This window comes from Gracilinanus agilis, chromosome 3 (assembly GCF_016433145.1).
Source record: "Gracilinanus agilis isolate LMUSP501 chromosome 3, AgileGrace, whole genome shotgun sequence".
In the NCBI taxonomy this organism is placed as follows: Eukaryota; Metazoa; Chordata; class Mammalia; order Didelphimorphia; family Didelphidae; genus Gracilinanus; species Gracilinanus agilis.
The window spans coordinates 588,599,444-588,609,858 of NC_058132.1; the positions used below are offsets into that span (position 1 = coordinate 588,599,444).

The following is a 10,415-nucleotide window of genomic DNA, read 5'->3' on the forward strand; positions in this document are numbered from 1 at the left end:
AGAAGTCCCATCTGAGGGGGAGGTCCAGAGGAGCTAGGATGCTGCCTGAAGACTATCCACAGAGACAGAGTTCCAAGGGAGGCCCCAGAGAATGAACCCCAAAGGTCACCCTGCCCACACTAGGGAAAAGACAAAAGCCTTCGGGGCAAATGAGAAAGAGAGCAGAGGGGCTGCGCCCCCAAAGCTCCCCCCCACCGCCCACGGGCTGCTATTCTCTTCCAACAGGTCCCATGGCTCACATCTTTCCTTCCCTGGACCTGGCGGTAGCCACCGCACTCCGGCAATAACCACAGCAACAAACACCAGAAATTGGATTGCTTTTTATTGGACAGTTAATTATGGAGGGTGGAACACGCTGGCCTGTCATCCTTCCCATACTCCCAGGCTTAATTAAGAAGACATCATGAGCAACATACAGCTTCAATTCCTAGTCAGTTTGGAGCTTATATTATTTCTAGGCTTTTGTTTTCCCGACTCCAGGGTCAGTGGCGAGCTGAGGCCAAGCAGCTGAAGCAAGTCAGTGATGAGGGGAGGAAAGGCACCAGGGAGGGTCCCCCCCCCCCAGCAAAGGTGCCCCCGTTCTCCGGGGCCTCTCTGGGGCCTCTTGTGCCCTCCTGTTACCTTTAGTTTCTTTTAGCTTTAGGAGTATCTTTTTGTTTTGGGGAGGTAACCCTCCTCCTATGAACTGTCTCCTCAAATCATGTTTTTCTTGTTGACAGGCATCATGACTAGTTTGGGGTTTTGTATACTTAAATGAAGTAGTGGAAGGAGTTTTTGGGAAGAACCAGCGAAATGGGAAGAAATCATAAGGCGGAGAATCAGCGTTTGTTGAATGAATGAACTCTTCTCTTGCTGCTCCCTTCTCCCTGGCGGCAGACAGAAGAGGGCCTTTGGTCTTACTTACTTCCTAGGAAAGTGACAGTAGTGCCGATGTTTCCAATTCTGTGGGGAGAAAAGGCCATCCAAGAGTCCTTGGAGTCCTTCTGGCTTAGCTTCAAGAAAAGGCAGTTATGGAGGGATTCCAGCCTTTTCTGGGATGCCCTTAGCACTATCTCTGCAGCACTTTCAGTTCCCCACGAAGACTCTAACTCGATCGTCCTCAGGAACTCCGGGGGCCGCAGAGAGCAGAGGAGGTGGGTGGCAGGAGCTCCTGGACAAGAGCAGGTTGGCCTGGATGGACAATGACTCCTGTTTCCATCATTCTGAGGGTGGCATCAGCTCTGTGTCATATGCTTGCCTGGGGGAGAGATGGGTTGGCCACCTCACTTCTCCGAAGGCCTCTGCCAGGTGTAGATCTACTAAATTCTTGAGCTTTTAATGAATGAATGACTGCAAATCTCAATAGGCAAGCCCCACACCTGGGTCATTTGACTGAGAATACAGAGCATTTAGAGAGTCCTGGGAAAACACAGATGAAGATGTTCTAGTCTCCCCTCTAACTTGAGAAGGCCTTTTCGGAGGGATATGAATTCTTGCTTTCATTTACCTCTTGTGGTGGCTAAGCCAGAGGGCCCTCACGGGCCTCCTTAAATGCTGGACAACATGGTAGAAGTGAAGATCTGCTGTAAAATTTGAGGGATCTTCTTGGTATCCATGGCGACAAAGGAGCGGCCAGCCGGTAGAGTTTTCTGAAGCCTGTGGGTTTAGAATGGGAAAGCAAATTACCAATGCAAATTGGGCCTCAGCAGCCCAGAGTCTGACTCAGAGTTTCTTTAAAAAAAAAAAAAGGAAGTTTTTGATTTCTAATACCTGGCCAGGTGCTGGACATTCATCCAGCTGTCACAGGGGATAAAGGATTTGGGAAAGCAGAAGGGAGAGGAACCACCAAAGGGGGGGAGGGCCAGTAGGAGGGTCTTTTCAGGAAGACAATGAGCCTCTTTCAAAGGATTTCCTTTCATTTATTATGGTCCCCCTTTCTGTTGTTTGACATTCCTTCTTTAGAGGACTCCCATTAGCAGTGGCAGTGAGGGCTCCAGACCGCAGGGAGTTTATTTTCAGGATCTTTAACCATTCAGAAAAGCTGTGGTCCCAATTCAGGGGCCATTTTGCTACCGTCTGTCATATAATGATTAAAAGAAACTTTTCATTTTCCATCTGCTACTAAGTAGCCTAGCAGATCAGAGTGAGCACTGGACTAGGTGACTGGAGAACTGGATTCAAATCCCACCATGGATATTTATTTGATGTATGACCATGGGAAACCCAGATTCTTCCCCTCTAGAATGAGGATGATTACACTTGTACCACTTCCCTCCAGAGCTGCTGTGAGGAAGGGATATATATATAGTATAAAACATAGATATATTTTATTTTGGTTATAGAACTGGTGACATTGGCTTAGAAAGATGAACATTTCATTTCTGTTCAATTCAAAACATTTTGCTGGGCACCACATGATGTGAAAGGCACAGTCCTTGGTCCTGGAGATACAGGGATGAAGAAGAAAAAATGATACAGCCATTTCACCTCACAAAGCTTCATCTATTAGAGCCAGGATTTGGAAGCAGGCCCTTTGAGCCCTATCCTTTAGTCCTTTCATTATGCCCCATTTGAGGAGCTGCAGGGATGATTAGGAAGACTCCTTCTGGAAGAGAACAGGATTTCAATAGGAAATGATGGGGAGGAAGAAAGAAGGAAAAGTCTATTTCAGGGGTGGAGGGTGATGTGCACAAAGCTCCAGTGTTGGCATAGGCTGGCACATCAGGCATCCAACAGGCCCATAGCACACTTGGGGGTGTGAGATGACCCACTTGGCCCTTTGGATTTTCAGCATCTGTGAAGTAAAGCTCCCAGAAGGCAGGGCTGGAGCTTGAGTTTAGAGGGCCTTGAATGCAGTCTGGTAACAGAATCCTAGACATCTCTCAACAGGGAGGTGCTGATGCACCTTGTGTCCTAGGGAGATTACTGTGTTTGGGGTGCAAGGTGTGAATGAAAGGGAAGAGAGCCTGCAAGTGGGGAGACAGGTGAGATTTTTGGAATGGAGGGGAAGGAGACCCGCAGGAAGAGGGCAGCTGTGGGGGCTGGAGGCCATGGCGGGGACATAGACACAAGAGATATTTCTGAGTCACCATCAGTAGGGCTTGGTAGCTGGAAATATGGGAGGAGGGAGATGTAAGACTCAAGGATGGCCGGGTTTAGACCCAGGTGACGGGGGCACAGCTAGTAACCTCACTGGGAAAGATAGGAAGAACGGCAGGTTTCAGAGGGAAGATGGCGGCTTTGGCTCCATTTTGGACATTCTAAGTTGGTGCTGTTAGCAGTCTCCCAGGCAGCTGGAGATGGGAGTCTGGGACTCAGGGCTAGAGACAGAGAACTGGGCACAGAAGTGACAATGGAAGGTGAAATCCTCTCTCGTAGCTGGGCAATCAGTGAAGGGCAGGAATAGAGTGTGGGACACTCCTATGCTTACATAACATACAAAAGGAGCCTGGAAAGCAATAATCAGAGAGGTAAGAGAGCCAGAAGGAAGTGGTGTCTCTGGAGGAGATTTGCCAAAGGAGGACATGGTCAACAGGATCAAATATTGTGGAAATGAAGAGGAGCATTTAGAAGAACATTACTATTTAGCCATTATAAAGTGCTGTAAGTCACTGATAACCCTGGAGGGGTAGGGATGGATGTTAGATTTTTTCAGGTTGAAAAGTGGGAAAATTAATAATAATAATTTATGTAGAGCTTTAAGGCTTACAAAGCATTCTACATATGTTAAATAATTTGACCCTACAACAATCCTGAGAGGTAGGTGCTATTATCATCCCCATTTTATGGACAAGGAAACAGACAGAAAGACATAAGGTGACTTGTCCACTGTCACACGACTAGTTATCCTGGGTGAAGCAGGATTTGGACTAAGGTCTCCCGGACTCCACATCCAATACTCTATCTGCTGTACAGTTGTAGAGACCAGAATGAAGATGAAACTAGATCAAGGGCAGAGGAGGCAGGTTAACTTTGTCAAAGAGGACCGTCTTCTACTTGGGTTCCTGGTACAAAATGCTACATTGATGAAATCAAACAGTTTACATTAATGGCCATCAGGGGTTTGTAAGAGAGGTACAACCTGTTAGTTAAACACACAATTTGATGTGTTTGTGTAAAAATGGTGAATAGAAAGAATGAATTAATTTGCAAATTGTTCTTTCTTGTTAAGACGGTAGGTAGAATGCTGTATTTAAACAGTAGATCCTACCTTTCTTGAGGATAGTGAAAATGTCTTCTACCAGCAGTTTGTCCTCGTCTTCCACCCTGATATGTTCTGTTTTGTATATATTTATTCGTGTTTGTGCCGCATCTGCCCGTAAAGCTCATTTAATCTGTGTATCTCCACCAGTATTCAGCAGAGAAGTTGGCACACAGCCAGTGTTTAAATACTATTTCATGAAGTCACTGTGTCAAGGATACGGCAGACACTAGACAAATGCTCTCTGTTGTCGCTCCTCGAGGAATAAATACGTTTCCCAGACGTCTCCCGTGCTAGATTCTATAAGGACACGTACCTTTCTGCTTGGTCACCCAGAGATCCAATGAATATGGCAAACGCGTTGACTTGAGGGTTGGCTGTCAAGATCTGGGCTAACCTCATGGGCGGTATGCCATAGCGTTCCAGATTAGCGTCGCTCAGGACAATGACAAAGTACTCATCGGCATCCTCCTTGGCAATCTCGTTGATGGCATGTTCGGTTCCTTCTAATGTAGAGTCTCCACTCATGCAGAATTGTGCATGGGCGTACATGGTCTGTAAGCAGAAGATACAAGTCTAAAAATTGGTGAAGAAGCTCCTTTAAGTAAAGGACATTTTTGATGGCAGCTATTGGGGTATTTCAGCTATTCCCACGGAGATGAGGGATTGATCAGCTTGTCCTGCTACTGGGAGAGATCCTAAAGAGGTTACATGATATAAAGCTGAGAGCTTAAGTAATTTCCATCTTGCTACAGGGCTAGAAGAAAATGACTCCCTTTTCTGTCTGTTTTGTTTTTCCAGGTAATTATTCCAAGTGTATTTACTCATTAGAGCTCTGGTTAGAGGGTATTCCTAGAATGACAACATTTGATGCAGAAGGGACCTTGAGGGAAAACCCAATGTATCTCATCTTCTTCTCTTCTTTTGAAAATCCTTACTTTCTGCTTTAGAATCTATTGATCCATTAGAATCTAATCTATTCTAAGACAGAAGGCAATTGGGGTTAAGTGACTTGCCCAGGGTTATACAGCAAGGAATTCTCTTTCTCTTCTTCCTTCCCCTCCAAAGAACCTCTTGGCCTTTTAAGGAGCAGCATACACAAGTTGCCAACTGGATTTAGAATCTGAGACAAGTCACAAAAACAGAGTTCTAAGTATAGTAAGCTGAAAGTAGGAGAGGGACTCTGACTTTATGTTGTTGTTTTTGTTGTTGGAGGCTCAGGGTAGGATGAAATACATTTCTGGGTTTTCCCTTAGGGTGGTGCATTAACAATGGAAAATCAAAAAGTTCTTATGTTCACATTTCTCCTTTATTTTATATTTTTAGTGACCAAAAATATTTCCTATAGATCTACAGAAGCCTTCAGAACAGAGAAGTATCCTCAGAGTGTCTTTACCTTCAGAATCTGAAGTCTTTGCTTATTGTCCTTGGGGATTTTATCCAGTGGAACCAGTTTAACGTAACCATCTCCAGAGTGTCCAGCGATATCATACTGCACACAAGAGAATCAAATAGTCAGAATTCACATATGCTTCTATCACCAGTAACTCCAAAACTAAGTAATCTCACTTTTGGGGATTGTGTTCAGTTCTTGGTACCATCTTTTAGGAAGAACTGTAACAAAGTCAACCATATCCAGAGGAGAATAGTAAGATTAGTGAGGGATGGGAAAACTATGACTTAGGGAAAAACTATTGAAGGAACTGAGAATATATAGCCTGAAAAAGAGGAAATGTGGGAAATATATATAAATATGATAGCTATCTTCAAAATTCTAAAGACACATTATCTGGAAGATAATTTTATAGGGAGGTAGATTTTGGTGCAATGTAAGAATTTCTTTATAGTTATTAGGAAGAGGAATGAGCTCTGATTGGGTAATGAGTTCCCTGCTCCTGTAGGGCTTCAAACAGAAAGCTGATATGTACTTGTCAAGAAAATAGAGTGAGAATTCATGTGTTTAGAAAATTAGACTAAATGACATTTAAATTCTCGTTTCCATGGCTGAAGTCTCAGTGGGTGAGATGCAATGGAATAGTTTTGATCAGGGAATCAGGATTTCAATTTCCAAAGAAAGATCCTTAGGAAGCCTTCAGGACTGGATCAGAGCTGAGATGTCCTCTTCCTCTCTCCTCCCAGTCCTCCACCCGAAGACTTCTCTTCATCCTCCTTCCTCCAGAGAATCTTCCAGAATCCCTCTGGTCTCAGCTGTCAGCAACTGCTTTCTCTGGCTCCTTTTGTCCCATCCCCCTTGCACCAATCCCATCCTAACAGAAGTTAGCTAGGCAAAGGCACTTATAAGGTAGCTATAACTTCTGGTTGGTTATTTTAAGTGTGGGAAGTTAGGGGCACTTTCAGCAACTTTGGAATAAAAAAAATTTAAGAAGCACACATATTAATTGACAAATATTTATCAAGTCCCTACTAGGTGCAAGGGTACAAGAGATAGAAAGACATGTAGGACGTGACATGGTCTTTAACAAAATACTCAGAGAAGTACTTTTTAACAGTATTTATAAAATTTACTTAAAATTTATAATTAAAATTGATTAAATATGTATAATATGTATTCATTGATTAGGAAATGGCTGAACAAATTGTGGTATATGGATATAATAATGTTACAAGAAAGTATGTACTTACATGCTGGCTGAGTGACCAACATGAATTTTAGTGAAGTTCAAGAAAGTTTGAAGGGGCTGGTGGGTGGCACAGTGGCCAAAGTGCTGGGCCAGGAAGCAGAAAGACTCATCTCCCCAAATTCAAATCTGGCCTCAGGCACTTACTAGCTGTGTGACTCTAAGTAAGTCTGGTGTAATTAGGATTTTCTCTCCAGGGCTCCAATTCCCAGCATCCCACCTTTGTTCTCATGTTAAGTCCTTATGTTTTAGAGATAAAGTTTGTGTGTAATCTTTCCCCCACCTCTCTCTTTTCCCCACTAATGTGGCTGGGAAGACTTCTCTTTACTCAGGCTTTTACTTTTGTCTTTTCATTTCTTTTACTTCAAGTGATTATTAATAAATCTTATAAAATATAATAATACTTGGAGTTATTGGATAATGATTTCAATCTTATGGTCATTTAGCCCTGTTTGCTTTAGTTTCCCCATCTTAAAATGATCCAGAGAAGGAAATGGCAAAGCACTTCAGTATCTTTGCCAAGTAAACCTCAAATGGGGTCATGAAGAATTAGACACAACTTAAACTGCCTGCAGGAGGTACTTAATAAATGTTTATTAACTGATTGATTCTCACAACAACCCTGGGCAGTAGATTTTATTCTTATCTCCCTTTTATAGATGGGGATACTGAGGCAGGCAGAGGTTAAGTGACTTGCTTGGGGTCATGGAGCTAGCAAGTGTCTGAGGCAGCATTTGATATTAGGTCCTGACTCCATCCACTGTGCCACCTAGCTGTCTCTAGTGACAGCGGGAGAAAAAGCAAAGATGGGAAGGAGGAGAGGGACAAAGATTGGGGAGGTCCATCTTAAATCTTGTTATTAAGCACTAACTAGGTGACAAAATCTCTTTAAGATTCCTGAGTAGAGGAGTGCTGGTGGCCCTGGCAGGAGCTGTTTGTAGTCTAGAGGGCATGGCTCCAAGATGGTGCCAGGCAGACTGTCTATCTTGTCGGATTTGATGAAGTAATTTGCTAAATCAGACCATTGCTCATTGTGAAGAAACACGATCAGTTCCCTAAAATACTAGTGGTTTTCCTGCAGTGGATGAGAGTAAATGGGCTATAAATGAATATGACTTTTTACTTCCTTTTAGCTGACAGTTAAAATCCTTATTGTTCAGATGACATTAGATGAAGCTATGCAAAACTCTCTTCCCTTTGAAATTTCTTGGCTCCCCGGAGTCTGCCCACATGCTCATTTCCTTCACTGAGGAAGGTTATCTGTGACTACCCAGTGCCAGAACTGTTGGTCAATACAGCCAAAAAATAAAAAAATTAAGTCAGTCTAGTTGTAAAAATCAGACAAACCATTTGGTAGGGGTTTTTGCGGACCCAATAAATAGCCAGATACCTTGGTCTTTCATCTTTTACAGTAGTGTTTGGGCATCACAAAAACTTTGCATCTTTACAACATTTATCTCCTCCACCATTTTTATCTGACACCTAGAAAATCCAAGAGCTAGAAATAGGTGGGGAAAATTCCACTGTAAAAACTACATTCATTTGTCTTTGTTGTTTCAGGAATCCTTGTCTGTAGAAGGATATTCTCTGACTTTGCAAACCTTAAAATACTATATAAATTATTATTATTATTATTATTTGATAAAGGGCTGGTCTTAAGACCTGGGTTCAAGTTCTGCCTTGGATACCTATGGGATGTGTGAGCATGGCAAATTATTTAACCTTTAAATGCTCTAAACAGTTTCAGAGAAGGTGCTGACATACAGTGGTAGAAGTTTCCTGGATCCAGGGGCTCCCTATACTAATAAAATCTCAGGTCAGGTCTCTATCTCTATTATTATTCTTATTATTTGAGGGCCACAGAGTAGTGACTGAAAAGGTCTATATAATGATTTCTCAAAGGTTTTTCCGACTTTCAGGAGGCAGATGTGTGATTGCTGAGTGACAAGAGTAAATGAAATGTCTGGAAGGAATTCAAAGCACTTCCAGTTGTAGAACTTGCTTATGATATTATTGTACATGTAAAACTTCAAGCTTTTTATAAAAACCATACATCTATATTATAATCTAGCATCGAATTCTAAGAACCACAACATCATTGACAAAAGTCATTTGAAAATCCATCAAATCTTTTGGGGCGTAAGGAAAAGTGTCCAAATTAGCTATTTTTCATTCCATATTCCCTCCATTTGCCATTCATCCCTGTGGCAAACTCAATGAAAAACCAACAACCCCAAGCCACATATCTTCTTATTAAGAGCATTGTCATCACTAAATAAACTACTGAATTTAGATAGTAACTTTTTTGAGAAACTAAATTTTTTTTATGAATATGACTTTTGTAATTTTCTACAATAGATGGTGAGGAAGTCAAAGTCAAAAAGGCCAGCAAGTGGGTAATGGTGGGAACTGAATGAACCACCCAGACGCCATCTTGGGATGCAATTCTGAAGCTGGCTTCATTCTCTTTCTATTTAATTATGGGCCTAGTCTAAATTCTGTCTTGGGAGAAAAGTTTATTCAATTGCAGGAATTAGGAGAAAACCTTCTTGCATTGTTTGAACCCAGCCCTGCATGTCTGGAAAGTGGACTATTTGTCCAGATAGAGACTCTTAACCAAGGACAGTCAGATCCAAAATGGATGTAAGGAGTTTTCTCATATTTATTTATCTTAAGCAAGCCATGTGTCTTATCTGAAAACTAGTCCTATCCTGATCAATTAGTTATTGTTTCCATGTTCTTTTGATTATGTCCAGTTACTTGGGGAGGAGTGAGATACCTCTATCCCAAGGAATTGCATCTTGTTCACTGCCCCCTCCCAACTTGGAAAGTCTCATCTTTCATCTAATTAGAAATCAGATTACCTAATGCTGTATTTTTTCCATTTAATTAATTGGCCTTATCTGGTGAATTGTTTTTATATAAGAATCTGTCCCTCTGTGGATGCGATTTGTTATGTAGATAAATAAAAAGTAAGCTAAACATTTAAGAGATTTGTGGTTTCATTTATGTACACTTTCTTTGTATGTGGAAATGCTCATTTTATTTGGTTTTGTAAAATTTGGAATTAAAAAAAAAAAAAGAAAAAAGAATTTAATAGCCAAGTCATGGACTGCATAAAACTGTCTTGGTAGAAAGTTCTTTTACAAAGAATTTTTCTGGCTGATTGAAATTAAAAGCCCTTCCTGGGAAAAAGAAAAGTCTATCCCCTCTGTATTTGGGATCTAGCCCTAACCCGAAGAAGGGGTTTGGGCCTAATCTGTTGGACAATTGGCATGCATTGCTTAATAAATGGATATGCTCAGAAGATCAAACTTTTGTTTCCTTAGTCATTTCGTCTTTTGCTAGTTATACTGGGAAGCACTGAGGTCACAAGACAGAATAATAAAGCTACTTTAATAATATGATGAATGCTAATTTCAGAATACTTCAGTTTGAAGACTTGTATTAATAATTTCCTTTTTTCCCCCCTGGTAAATTTGACCTTCTTGTGGCTAGTCAGAAGGTAATGTTGAGTTCCAATTCAAGGGACAATTCATAGAAATTTTACCAGCAACGAGTAGTACATATTTTTATACATTCATATATATATATAT

At 41.6% G+C, this 10,415-nt stretch overlaps 1 protein-coding gene across 1 annotated transcript in view; it reads right to left on the reverse strand.

Annotated features, from left to right (window-relative positions):
* Positions 1–309: 309 nt before the first annotated feature.
* The window catches only part of VWA8 (von Willebrand factor A domain containing 8), a 519,173-nt gene continuing 509,067 nt past the window's right edge, over positions 310–10,415 (reverse strand). The window contains exons 42-44 of the mRNA XM_044669384.1: positions 5,577–5,672; positions 4,497–4,735; positions 310–1,635 (exon numbers count right to left, since the gene is read on the reverse strand). Of these exons, the coding sequence (XP_044525319.1) occupies positions 1,527–1,635; positions 4,497–4,735; positions 5,577–5,672 (444 nt within the window). The 3' untranslated portion in view covers positions 310–1,526. The remainder of the gene's footprint in view (positions 1,636–4,496; positions 4,736–5,576; positions 5,673–10,415) is intronic.